The 14,944-nt window shown below is 26.1% G+C and overlaps 2 protein-coding genes across 2 annotated transcripts; both read right to left on the bottom strand.

Annotated features, from left to right (window-relative positions):
• Positions 1–2,304: 2,304 nt before the first annotated feature.
• LOC132918435 (uncharacterized) lies at positions 2,305–2,895 on the bottom strand. The gene has a single exon (XM_060979657.1). The coding sequence runs from the start codon at positions 2,797–2,799 to the stop codon at positions 2,305–2,307; it is 495 nt and encodes a 164-aa protein (XP_060835640.1). The 5' UTR covers positions 2,800–2,895.
• LOC132931638 (zinc finger MYM-type protein 1-like) lies at positions 2,870–4,846 on the bottom strand. The gene is made up of 4 exons (XM_060997536.1): positions 4,834–4,846; positions 4,677–4,763; positions 2,983–4,577; positions 2,870–2,893 (listed from the first exon to the last, which is right to left on the bottom strand). Exons 1-4 carry the CDS (start codon positions 4,844–4,846, stop codon positions 2,870–2,872), a joined length of 1,719 nt encoding a protein of 572 aa, XP_060853519.1.
• Positions 4,847–14,944: the final 10,098 nt, after the last annotated feature.

Raw genomic sequence — 14,944 nt, 5'->3', positions numbered from 1 at the left:
TATTATATTCGGGTAGGTATTCTAATCTATAAGAGGTGACTGCTCTACTGTTTTTTTGTATCAACAGAGATTTTAATAATAAAGTATCAAATAAAATGTTTTTATCGTTTATTTAATTAATTCATTCTCAAGATAAATAATAATAATGTAAATTATTAAATTTTAGCGAAAATATCTTTTTTATGCTTTAAAATAGAAATTATACGCATATTAAGTATTTTATACCATTCATACAAAACCATAATATTTCTTGTTCTAGAAAAATAAAGTACATATTTACGTTCATTATTTCATATTAAAAATTTTATATTTTAGATGGTTTAAATTATTTGAGTGGCTAGAAATAATTCTAAATGGGTAGGTATAGTTGTTGCCTCAGCCACCACCAATCTACGCTTAGGAATACCCACCTGTTTACTTAAAATGTTAAAATAATATTTATATAAATCTTACTGTAGATACTGTACGAGTTCAAATAATTAATCTAACTCATTATTTTACAAATGTACAATTATTTTGATTATGGAAATAACATACATTGAATAAATTAATATATAATTATGGACATAATTTTATATAAACGTTTCTGTGTTTAATTTAGAATAAAATTCTGTATAAAATAAAAGAATCAATGAAAAAATTATCAATATTCTGTACACAGCCCCAAAATTAATTAATTTAATCCCCGAAAATGTCAAGTCGTCCAACAATAACCATTCGAGTTACAATCGTTGTACGCTACGTACATATTATATTCGTTTAAATGGGAACAAAAACAGAGTTTACGGACAAGGAGTTTATTTGCGACTTTCGACAAAACGCTTTCGCTGAACTCACGACGGCCATAAATCGCTGCGTCCGGCCGTATTTCATTTCTTTAATCATATTAATATAATGCAGAGAACTTTTCAACTACCGAATGATTGCCACTGCAGTCGCCCTACAACAGTGGTCCGCACTCGTCGCGATTTATAATATAATATTATTATTATTATTATTATTATATAACAGTTGGTCTCACGTCGTATATTTATACATTATTATACGCTTCATTTGTGCGCGTTCGAAAACATTACTACAGACGTATATTTCATAAACAAACTTTTAGCCAGTCCGTTTCAAATTTTCATTTACACCGATTTATGTATAATAAATATATATTAAGCATAATACATATTTTCCAACAACACTAATTAAGATTTAATTGGAATTTAAAAATAATAATAACAATAAACATATTATATATATTTTATTTGATCTTATAATAATAGCAGCTTAAACTTTACCATTATGGCGGTTTCATAATTAGTCATAATTATTACTTTTTACATTGTTTATTTTTTTTTTTTTTTTGGAAAGAATCTACAAAATGTTTATATACACATCAAAAATACTGGAAATAATCAACAAAATATAAAAAAAAATTTTCTTTGTTTTAAATCGATAATTTCTACATAATATTTTGAACAATAAGTTTAAACGGTAATAGAAAAAGGTCTGACAAGACCAGTGCCGTCATAAGTCATGGACCCAGAGAGAAATTCATATAAATTACATTTTACTAAATATCATAATTTTACATTTTTTTTTCTTGAATGAAAAAATCTTAAAATTGGATTTATATAAAAATAATACAATTTGATTAATTTCTAAATTTTTAATTTATACCTGATTCACACCTACACTATTTTAGTATTTTGACGTGCGGTACAGCTGTGTTATCGTAATTTCGATTTGTTTTACCCAGAGGTATTCCGAATGCCGAGTGCTATTTATAAATAATATGAAATATTATATAAGCTGGTGGTGACGATGCCATCGTCATCGTCGACTGTGTAAAGCTGACAGTTCAACACACTCACTCCACATAAATATCCTAATTTCGGTTTGTGTGCATTTAATTTTTAATTCAAAAGGAATTTGTTTTACGCAGTGCCGTAACTAGACTACTTGAGGCCTGTGTGCAAGCCCAAATCTTGAGGCCCAACTATAAATTTTTCCAATAGATACCACAAATAATTTTTAACAAATATATGTCTTATAGCTGGGGGTCATTCTGAAAATATATGTGACACCCAGAATGGTAAAAATTGCTTAGTTAATTTATAATAATAATAATTATTATTATTATTATATTATGTATGATTCTTTTGTAAATCTACATTTGCAAAAACCATATAATACATTTGAATTTTGAAGTGTTAAAAAATTTAACATAATAACATCACCAATAATAAAATAGATAAGGGAAATTAATAAACAAAATATATTGAATTTTAAAACATTCTACAGTTATCTATATTTCTATTTCAAAAAATTCTTTTTTCTAGCTTTTACATTAGCAAATTTATCAATAATAGTATCTACATCGATTCGCGATGTATTAAGCCTCTCAATATTTAATACAGCAATATTGTTTAGTCGATCTTGTGATATCGTATTCCGTAGATAATTTTTAATCAGTTTAAGTTTGGAAAATGAACGTTCTGCTGAAGCTGATGTCACAGGAATAGTCATAAATATACAACAACTTGTAAAAATATCAGGAAATATAATTGTTAAATCATTACTAATTAAATATTCTGCTAAATTTTGAATAGTCATTTTTTTTAAATTTTCACTTTTTAAATTAGTTTTTAAAAAATTCTTCAATGATAAAATTTGCCGTGTGAAATCTGAGCTGACATCATCTCTGTATTTATTTATAAAATCATAAGATGATCCTATCAATTTTTCTTCTGATATTGTAGTCATTGTGTTTGGTATTAATATACCAAAATTATCATTAATTACTTGCATGCCAATAAATCTCTCTTTGAGCTTTTGTAAAGTAGTATCTATTAAAGGATTAAATATGGTCACTTTAAAATTATCTTCTGTTACGGTCAGCCTTCTATCATTATCAAACTCATCATGGAACTTAGTTGCAAATCGTTGACGTTTGTGAAGAAACATAAATGGTATATTCCAAAATTTGCATACAGTTTTAGAGTTATCTACAAATGTATCATACTCATCTCTTAGTTTTGAAATTTCTGCATGCGCATTTTTTAACAGCTCAAATGCTTGTTGTAAATCTATAGAAACAGATTGCAGAATTTTGGAAACAACAAACAAAGACTTCAATATTTTTTCCCAAATACATAAAAGTAAAACAAACTCTGCTGATTCAAGTTTCTTTTTAAGAGCTGTGGCTATATTAATTTCATCTTTTTTAGTACTAGTTAACTGAATTCTTGTAAAAGCTTTTAAAACATCCACAAAACGCTGTTTCAATGAAAATAATGCATTGTGGCGCGCCTCCCAACGCGTAGCGCATACCTTTTTTAATGTTATTTTTCTTAATTTTGAACTTTCTTCTTCTCCAAGAGCTAGTTGAGACCATCGCGGTGCACTGGAACTAAAAAAATTGTATACATCTTGAACAGTTTCAAAAAACGTTGATATTTCTCTAGTACTTTTGGCAGCATCGCTTATGACCAAATTTAAATTATGAGAGCAACAATGTACAAATGTGGCATTTGGTACTATTTCAAGAATTCTTTTTTGAACACCTGAGTTAGCACCACTCATGACAGCTGCTCCATCATATCCCTGACCTCTACATTTTTCTATATTTAATCGATATGAGGATAAAGTATGTTGCAAAAGTTCAGCATAATCAGAGGCACCGTGTTTTTTTAATAAAAAAAACCCTAAAAATGATTCTCTAATTTCTATATGCTTTTTTTCATAATCAACAACAGTGTAACGAATGATAAGACTAACTTGATCTTCTTTAGTTATATCTTGTGTTGAGTCTATGATAACTGAGAAAAAACAACTTGATCTAATGTCATCACAAATTATACGACAAAGATCAGAAGATAAAATATCTATTATTTCGTTCTGGATCAATGGACTGAGATACTTAATTTTTTGTTTTTCGTCATTCATTATATTATTTAAGACGGGATCAAACTCTGCAAGTAATTTAACAGTTCGTAAAAAATTACCTTCATTAGGATTTTTTATCTTCAAACTACCTTCATTACCACGCAATCCTGAATTACCGGCAGTCAAACATAAAATGATTTTTATTATACGTTTTAATACATTTCTCCATAACATAGCCTCTTGAGAGTACTGATTTTCTATATTTATATCTATAGTTTGGTTTTTAATCCATAAAGATCTAACTTTAGATGCATACAAGTGTTGTATGGATGCTTCGTGCCGTTGTATACTTTGGGATAAATGTTGCCAATCACTCACACCTTCTATCCATTCTTTATTGAATTTCCCACTCATTCGATCAGCGAATAGCCAACACGTTTCACAATATGCCACATCTAACAACACTGAATAACATAGCCAATCACGTGGAATTTTTAAACCACCTTTTGTTACCATATAGTAATAATGTAAAGAAAAACATCTGTTTTCAGTCCTGGGAAATTCTATGCTAGGCCTACATGAGCCAAATTTCAGTATGCTTCTTTTCAATGTATCTGTTACTGCTTCATCAAATTTTCCAGGGTCGGTTGGGTAATCTGATTTTAAGTCTAGTTCATAGCCCATACCGCAAACATTATTTTCTAACAGATAATATATTAGATTATAATTTATAAGATAGATAGAAAAAGGTTCAAATAGAAAACAGATCAGTCAACATAAAATATTACTCAAAAAAATACCTGTATCCTTGTTTTGTTCAGTTTCAATATTATATTTTGATGTTAATGTTTGTCCATCGGCATCATCCTGAACTAGTTCATGAATATCTAAAATTAAAAATAAAAATAGTAATGATTTTAAAAACAGAGGTAAACATAGTAAAAGTAGTAAACATACTTGAAATTGTCATATCCGAGACTGTGTCTATATTGTCGGTTTTTGTAACACTTGAATTCAAGTCTTGTAATCCAAGAGGGCCTAAAAAGTTATTTTATTAATATATAAATTATAAGTAATAAGTATATAGAAAAAATTTAATAAATATGATTGATTACATTTAATTTTGAGACATGGTTATTAATATTAATTTTATAATATGTGAGTGCGGAGCAGTGTTGGGAAGTAGGTAACTAAACATAAGTTACAAGTTACTGTAACAAAATTACTGCTAGTAATTTGTATGTATTTAAATAACTTGTTGGTATTAATATTACAAAACTACTGGTTACTTTTTTTTCTTTTAATATTATCAAAAATTATTGATATATAATGTATATATGCCGGTTTTAGAGAAGTCAATTTCAGGAAAATGAGTGCTTCAAACAAAATGAAATGGTTTTGTGTAAATTGTAAAGATTTTAATTCTGAATCAGGTGCTGTAGTAAATCAAGTAAAAAACTGTTCACATTCTGATAAAATATTATCGGATCTGAAAGATTCGGTTAACTTCTTGAGTGAGAAATTTGACGATTTTAAATCGCAATTGAGTGATATTATCAAGTCGATTAATGATGTTAGATTAGAAAATAAACAGCTAAAAGAACAAAATCAAAAGTTAATAAATGAAATGAGTGTGGTCAATAAAAAAATTAATTTTGTGGAACAAAAAATATTTGAAAATCATATTGAAATAGTCGGTGTTCCAGAACAAGAAAATGAAGATTGTTGCAAAATAGTTGAAGAAATGTCATTGGCATTAGGAGAAGCTGTATCAGTTACATCTGCATATCGCTACCGGTCCAAAGTGCCAAATAAAATTGGAAAAATTGTTGCTGTCTTAAGCAGCTATAAAAATAAAAAATCGTTGATGGAGATGTCAAGAAAGAAAAAACTTAAAGCAAAAAATGTCAATGCAAACTGGAATGATGAAGGTATATACATAAACAACTATTTAACACAAGCAAATAATAATTTATTTTACAAAACTAGATTGTTTGCAAAGGCTCATAATTATAAATATGTGTGGTTCAGAGATAGTAAATTATTCTTAAGAAAAGATGAAAATAATAAAGTCATTCTCATAGAAGACGAAAATAGTTTAAAAATATTATACAATAATTGATCTCTGTACCTTTAAATTGTATTCATTTTTTTTTTTGTTAGATAATGCATGTTGTAGATACTGTTGAAAAAAACCTGTTATATAATACTAATTATTTCCTTACAATATCTGAATTTATGAAAAAATATAATATTTGTAATAATCTATCAATTACAATAATATGTGTTAATATTAGGAGCATAAATGCTAATTTAGATGAGTTACTACTATTTTTGCAAAATGATTCAGATTTCCATTTAGACGTAATTGTGTTAACGGAAACCTGGCACGATCCTAAAAATTGTATTTATTCTTTACCTGGGTATAAAACATTATACTCTACCACGAAAAGAAACCAGAATGATGGCATAATTGTCTTTGCAAAACAACATTTAGATATTGATTTTCATGAATTCAATTTTTGTGAAGCAAATATTATTAAGTTAATTATCAATAATATTGTTGTACCGTTAAATCTAATATGTATATACAGGTCACCCTCGGATATAATTAATGAATTTTTGACTCGTTTAGAAGCTATATTAATGTCAGATAAAGACATTGTTGATAGCACTATGACTATCTTATTAGGTGATATTAACATAAATATAATAGGTAATGATAATGTTGAGAATAATTACCTTGACTTATTATCATCTAATGGTTTTAGTTCTCTTATTAACGTATATACGAGAATTCCTGCAGGTATTAGTAAAAACTCTTGTATCGATCATATATTTGTCAAATCAAATAAAAAAAAAAAATGCCTTGATAACATTGAAGCTGGTGTACTTCAAACCGTTTTTTCAGATCATTATTCTACCATTATATCTATTCCAAATGTAATTAAAGAGAAAAATAAATCAACCACATTTGAGTTTATTAATTTTAAAAAGCTAATTGATACTTTTAATAATGTTAAATGGACGGATTTATATAGTATTTGTGATGTAAATGAGGCAATGGATTTAGTATATACACGTATTTTTGATGCTATAAATATTTCAAAGAGTCTTAGAAAACTTAATTCTAAAACTAATCGTTTAAAAAATTGGATGACATCAGGTTTGTTATGCTCGGTGCGTAAAAAACAAGAATTATCTTTAAAAACAAAAAAACATCCAAACAATATTAAATTAATTCAGTACTTTAAAAAGTACAGAAATAAACTAAACTATGTTATTAAAATGGCAAAAATAAATTATTACAATGACCAATTTCAGCGTGTTTCTGGAGACCCTAAAAACACATGGAAATTAATAAAAAATCTAACTAATAAACCAAATACTGATAATGATATCATAAAACGCCTTAACTATAACGGGAACATTATTGATGCACAAAAAGAACCTTTAACTGCGTCCAATCATTTAAATATGTTTTTTTCCACTATTGGACAAAATCTAGCAAATAAAATAGATAAATGTTTTGATGAAGTTTCTGATGAGCGTACACCAGTGATCAATTTCAACAATTTTTTCTCGGTAAAAATACACTCGATGGAAATCATGAATATAATAAATCATTTTAAAGACGATGTGGCCTGTGGTTTTGATAAAATTAATGTCAAAATTTTAAAAAACTTAGCACCGTATATAATAAATCCTTTAACACACATATTCAATTTAAGTCTGAGACTTGGTATTTTTCCAGATAAATTAAAAGTAGCAATAATTAAACCTCTACATAAAGGTGGTGATAAAGAAAATATGAACAATTACCGACCAATCTCTATGTTGAGTAGTTTTTCAAAAATTTTTGAAAAAATTATCAAAGCTCGTTTGATAGATTATCTGGAAAATAACAGTCTTCTTTCTAAAAATCAATATGGATTCAGACCTAGGAGAAGTACCGAAGATGCTTTATATGCTGTCACAACATTTATTTCTAAAGCACTCGATAAAGGTGATAAAGCATTAGGTATATTTCTAGATTTAGCGAAAGCTTTCGATACTGTAGATCATAGTTTATTAATTAAAGTTTTCAGTAGTTATGGTATAAATGGTATTTGTTTAAACTGGTTCAAAAGCTATCTAAATAAGAGGAAACAAATTACAAATATGAATGGAGTTTTGGGACAGGTAAATGAAGTTATGTATGGTGTACCTCAAGGTAGTATTCTAGGTCCAATTTTGTTTATTATGTACATTAATAGTCTATGTGATATGAGAGTTGATGGAAAAATAGTTGTATATGCGGATGATACATGTCTGTTATTATCAAGTAGTAATTGGGAAACTCTTAGACAAAAAACGGAATTAAATTTCAAGAAAATAATAAAGTGGTTAAATATTAAAAAACTTTCTTTAAATTTCAACAAAACAATGTTCATGGTTTTTTCAATAAATTATACTTTACCACCGTTTGAAGAAATTACTTTACATGACTGTTCAATTGTATCAAACTGTAACTGCCCGAAAATCAATATAGTAAAAAGAATTAAATATTTAGGACTAATATTCGATTGTAACCTCAAATGGAATATTCACATCAATAGTTTAATAGTAAAATTGCGATCGTTAATGTTCAAATTTCATATATTAAAACATATAACATCATCTCATACATTGAGAATAGTTTATCTTTCTCTATACCAATCTATATTGCAATATGGCATGGTAATTTGGGGAGGTGCATCCATAAATGTTCTTAAGCCATTAAGGGTTCAGCAAAATAGTTTAATTCGTATATGTCTGAAAAAGGACAATCTTATTGGGTCTACCTCGTTAAACTATATAGAGTTTAATGTGCTTCCGCTTGAATTACTTTACAAAAAATCCGCAATCATGTTTGTACATAAAAAATCAGACTTTTTCTTTATTAAACAGAATGACAAGCCTTTGGGGGAAGATAGACTATGTAATATTAAAGTCTTATTTACTAATACGAGTTTTGGTCAAAAATTTATTAATTATATGGGTCCTGTCATTTTTAACGCCTTGCCAATTGATGTGAAAAAAAATATTTTTAATGATCAAATTAACATAAAAAAATGTATAAACAACATTTTTTCTAGTGAACTAAGGAAATGTCTATTATAAGAAAATTGTATATTTTAGTATCTCTTAATTATTTTAATTATTTTACAATGTAGGTTATTATTTGTTAAATTAAGTAATTAATTAAATCATATATATATGTACTGTTACTCCCTACACCACCACAAGCCTAGCTTAAAGGTGTAGGTAATTTTTATTATTTTCTTTAAATACTTTGTTTGTATTGTGTTTTCAAATAATAAAAAAAAAAAAAAAAAAAAAAAAAAAAAAAAAAAAAAAAATATATCAATATATATGTATTGTATAGGTATAGGTATTAAAAATGTATAACATAATATCATATAAGTATTTAGCATTTTTATTTATAAATCAAACATTCTTTACTGTGATATTTTTCTTATAGTTATAGCTACACTTATTGCTTATTTGACATAATCAATGTTACTTTAAAAAAAGGAATTGCTATTGTAATTTGTAATTAAGTTGTCAAAAGTAGTATAATTTGACTCCCCTTCATAAAAAGTAACTTAAGAGTAATTTAGTTACAATTTTGAAAAAGAATCAGTAATCACTTTTATATTTTGATGGTATGTCCATCATCATGAACTGGCTGAACTAGCTGATGAATATTAAAAATAAATAGGTATAGTAAGAATTTTTTCACAGGTGAACACAAGTAAAAGTAGCTAGTAAAACATACTTGAAATTACTGTTAATCTGTGAAATATAATTGTATACAAATCCCCAAAATTGTTAAAACACAGAATAAAACTGTACAAATAAAATAGGTAGGTATACATTTTTGAATTTTTTTATATAATTATTTAGTCAACTACTCATGTTTAATTGGTTAGTGGTTAAAACTCTTGATTAGTACCTAATAACTTAGGTAATAACTTAGCCATTTAATATTGTAAACTACAAAAATATGATTATAAAATAACTTACCTTTAGCCCAACAAAGTAAGGAACTTGACAATTTTTTATTTTCTTCCTGACGTTTACATTTTATTTTTCGTTTTTCACAACCACTCAAAAATGTTCTTTTTGACATAATTGAAGGAACTTATAAATAAAATGTAAATACAGTATACACGGTACACGCTTTACTAGACTGTACTTAGAACTTAATTCAAAAGTGTACATTAACACCGATGCGCATTCAAAATAGATCAAAAGCAAGCAGTCTGCTGTATACAAATAGTTTGAATGCGTTTTGGTAAGACTGGGAGGGAAGGGAAAACGGCAGTATTAGAAATTCCAGCCGATAAGCAGCCAATACGTTACAATACCAAAACTATTAATAGATATGATAATAATAATAACAACAATAATAACGTCATAATAACGAAAAGTCAGACTAAAATAGCTATAATTTTACTTCTTAATTTCAATAAGGGCCACAGTGTATAGTATAAGTAAATAACATTGGTTTAATTTCCAAATAAATAATAAATATTTGATATTATTTTATGTTATTAGATTTTTGAATTTTTGGGGCCCCTTAATTAAGTATGAGGCCCGTGGCCCGTGTGCAATGCACACTCTGCACACCCGGTTTTTACGGCACTGGTTTTACGTAAGTAAACTTTACACTAAATTTAATATTAAGAATTTTCCTTATTATTATAATTATAAATTGATAAATTACACACACAATTAAATGAAGAATAACAATTTAAAATTGACTCCTATTACCTAACAGTTTTTGTAATACCATTGAATAATCTTAGCTATGTGTTTACGACGAAGAAAATAATCAATGTGTAACTCTGTAAGTATGACTGTCGAAATTAAATCTGTTTGTGTGAAAAATATTGGTTTTTAACGATTGTTTTTCTTTCAATCATTTTTACACTACCTGCAGTTGTTGACTGAAGAATCGTATTAAGTTTCAATAAAATATCCTTACCAATATCTTAGGTATTTTTGATTTTATATCATACAATCATGTATCTTCTAGTGTAATGTAATCTATATGTATACTAATGTTTTAATATGAATGTATAAAAATCATTGTTTAAAATATGTTATAATATACACTTACATAAAAATATATATATATACCATTTTTACTATTTTATTATCATAAATAATTTTTTTTCTTGTTGCCGTTTTATTTGCGGTAGGTAAAAAAACATATACATTTTTTGGTGAATAATTGTATAGCATTTTCTATGTAAAAAGGTAAAAATGCAATCATGTTGCGCCTGAAAAAAAACTAACCTCGCAATCCCAAACGAACATTACACTATCCACGATAAAATATTTAAATACAAATTTTTAATTATTTTTATAACATTTTTCTTCACTTAATAGTTTTACCTCGAATATTAATTACATAGGTTTGGTAACAGCTGAGCCTTATACGAAAACGAATCTGGAGTTTAAAATTAAATAAGTAGCGTAACTTTCGTTTCTTTGGTAGTTAGGAGAGGTATAATATAGATACTAATAATAATATAGAACAAAACGATTTAAATTTTAAAAAAATACATCTTGAAGAAAGTAATATATTTGTAAAGAAAATTAGAAAAATCATTATTATTATTAATACAATAAATGTAGTCTGTACGTCTACGCATAGATGAGTCTACAAATCACAAAACTTTACGAAAACGGTTTTTTCATAAAGCTTTAGTAGAAATAATTTAACCGCGAAATTTGGTCAGAAACTGCTCGAGTCCATAATATAATTGCACATTATGCACATTAAAATATACGTTTAAAAAGAGTATAGTTAGATAGATGTATATATCGGATACAACGAGCACAACACTATAGCCACTATCAGTTACCTACTACGAGCAAGTCGTTATCTTTTATTATGCGTATTACTATATGTATGTACATAAACTGTATGTGTACCTGTTTATAAAAATGTTTTTAAAAGTTCTGGAGTTTTCAAGTTTACAACGATTACGAGTATCGTCAGCAGTGTGAAAACTTCCGACTATATCGTGTCGTCAGTTTAGGTATGGTTTTTAATAGGTATAATATATACCTACTGACGGTTTTTTTTTTTGTGTTCTTCCTAGCCTTTACATTTACAACAAGTACTTGTTCTAACCGTATACAATGAGTTATCGGCTACAACGAGAAAAAGTCGATCCGATTTCAACTGTATACAATTTATAATATTCTTGAAATACCGAAAAATCGGATACCGCAATAGCTGAGTGTCAATGTTGTTGACATCACACTTAGATGATAGGTATTATAACAGAAAATAGAACCAAATTTTAATCAATAAATTGACTAGCTGGCAAGCGATAATACCATTGCTTTGATAACGAATTTATTATTAAAAACGTTTGTTTTATGTCGATGGTATACCGCAGATTTCGATATCATATAATATTAATTAATGGAATCTATTCTGTTATCAAATAATCTTAGTCGATATAAAATTAAATAATAATAACATATTATATTTTGTCATAAATATTCAATAAGTAAAATATATAATTATTAAAGCAATATTTTGAGTAGCCTAATGTGGTCACTGACAACTATTTTCTAGAAATAAAAAGATTTTATTGTCATTATGAAAAACTATGTTCACTCGACTTGAATTTTTAAATTATTAAAAACTTTTGAATAATATTTTCATATTTTAGTTTCTGAGAGGAGCGATGAAGGAATTGATTTTACAGTGATGTGACTGTTTTATTTTTTTATTTTTGTGTCTATCATAATGTGACCATTATATTCCATTTAAAACAGGATTGCCTATAAATCCACTTCAAGAATTTTGATATTTTATATATTTTGTAAAAAAAGTAACCTCGAAAAAAAATCAAGCAATTTTATTTCTCAGAAAATAAAATCCCTAATCCGAAGTGGTTTTGCGTAACAATATCGAAGGATATTTTCAATTTAAACGTGAATATATTATAAGATTAAATATGAAAAAAAAATTAAAACTTATGTTTTGTATTTTTTTATTGAAAAATATTGAATATCATAATTTTCTCAAATTTTCAATTATTTTAAGTTTTTAACCAAAAATATCTACAATTTTTTTAAACACATTGATACATATCTTCAATAATTAAACATATATTTTTATAAACAATAATTGCGAACAATTATAATATGGGTGATGTATTCTACATTATTTCCTCAAATTCAAGTATAATGAACAATGTATATTATGCGCGACTACAAATTTCCGCTATTACATTATTAATTCAATGTAATCAGTTTTTGAAACGCTTGAAAAAATTAAAGTTTAATAATTCATTATTTGCACAAAATAATCTTTTAAAAATGTCATTTGTAAATTTAATTTTTTAACAAACAAGTATTTAAATATACACAATTAATTATGATGTACTAAATGTTTTTAAATTTTACTTTTTTTAACACAAAAACCCACATGAACCCATATTATTATTTTACAATGCATAACCACTATAATCTAAAGGCTAAATGTAATTAATATATCAGTATTATTATCTTATAATTCAACAACCATTGGTGCTTAAACTATTCATTATTATTTTTTTTTTGTGGGGAAAGTTAAGTTTAAACAATTAAACATATATTATATAATTTATATTATAGCATTTAGTACATCTATATTACTATATACAATTATTAACCATTACAAATTATTTTCTAAACATTGGGAAAGGATAAACTTGAAGGACGTAATCATTTATATTATATTGTTATGCTATGCATGGCATGACTGACACATTTTTAGTTGATTATAATAGGTATTATAATTAGTTATATTTAATATTTATTTATTTTATTTAATGCTGTAATCAAAGAAATTACAGTGAACCAGTCATGAATACAATTTCGCATCAACACGCCGTAAGTATAATTGGATATTAAAACTTAAGAATATAAAATATATTATTATGTACCTATACAAAATTAAAATTAAATTAAATAGTGATTTAGGTACTTCTTAATGATTATACTAAAAAAATGGTCCAAAGTGTCTAGTATCTACCCAAAACTTTGCGCTGATTTTGTGTCAATTAATGTCGACATTGTTATACATAAAACACTACAAATGAATTGAATTAATTTCCTATACTATTTAATTTGGTCTATTATTAGAATAAAACTAAATGTTTTCAATAACTTAATTACCTAACTTATTATTACATGAAATAAAAATGTCTAATTTACTCACCAACGACTGTATTAATGACCAAACTGTATTTCTGTCTCTCTCTATATATATTATATTTATTAAAGAAACTGTAACACGCCGAAATTACAAAATATAAGTTTGAATAAGTATTTTCAAAACTTAAAATTTTAATAACTAAATTTAAATAGTTGATATAAGTCAACAATATTTTCATTCTTGTCTGTTTGTCGAAGAAAACATTACATCATTAAATTTATAAACAAAAACTAAATTATTAATATGTTAGTAACATTTAACAATAAATTAAAAACACTAATATAATTTGTTTTTAATAAATATAATAATTATAAAATAATACATTTTTTTAAATACTTTAGAATGTATTGAAAGGCACTTTTTCCAAATTATTAGGTATAGAGCGGATTTATTAAAAATAAATGGGCTGTGGCCCAATCATGAACCAGACCAACACTGAGTGCACCTATTTTCATAATAAATTATGATACATTTGAATTACTAACATGCATATGTGAGATGCTTAAGTTGTACAATTAAAATCATTTTTTTTACAGAATATAAAAAAAACAGAATGCATAATAAATTAATAGTATTTCCAAAACGACCCTACCTACTATTTGTTGAAAATAGAGCATTATGATGTAATTCAGTAACTAAATTTATAAATTAAAACATTAAAATTACAAGTTTATCAATAATTTATATTATAAACTAATTTAGATTATTTTTATAAGTTGTTCAACTAGTTTAGAATTTTTCTATTATTTTTTAATAATTCAGAAAAAAAATATCATATATTCCTATAAAAAGTATAAAATTTAAATAGTGAAATAG

The sequence above is a fragment of the Rhopalosiphum padi genome, chromosome 1 (genome assembly GCF_020882245.1).
Source record: "Rhopalosiphum padi isolate XX-2018 chromosome 1, ASM2088224v1, whole genome shotgun sequence".
Classification (NCBI taxonomy): Eukaryota; Metazoa; Arthropoda; class Insecta; order Hemiptera; family Aphididae; genus Rhopalosiphum; species Rhopalosiphum padi.
This window is presented reverse-complemented; position numbering and strand designations above follow the sequence as displayed.

Coding starts and splice junctions, on each gene's coding strand:
- LOC132918435 (XM_060979657.1), bottom strand. CDS start 2,799: ATGCAAGTAATTAATGATAATTTTGGTATATTAATACCAAACACAATG.
- LOC132931638 (XM_060997536.1), bottom strand. Junction 4,578..4,676: donor TGAACAAAACAAGGATACAG/GTATTTTTTTGA, acceptor ATTATCTGTTAG/AAAATAATGTTTGCGGTATG. Junction 2,894..2,982: donor TTGTAGATAACTCTAAAACT/GTATGCAAATTT, acceptor TGATAATGATAG/AAGGCTGACCGTAACAGAAG.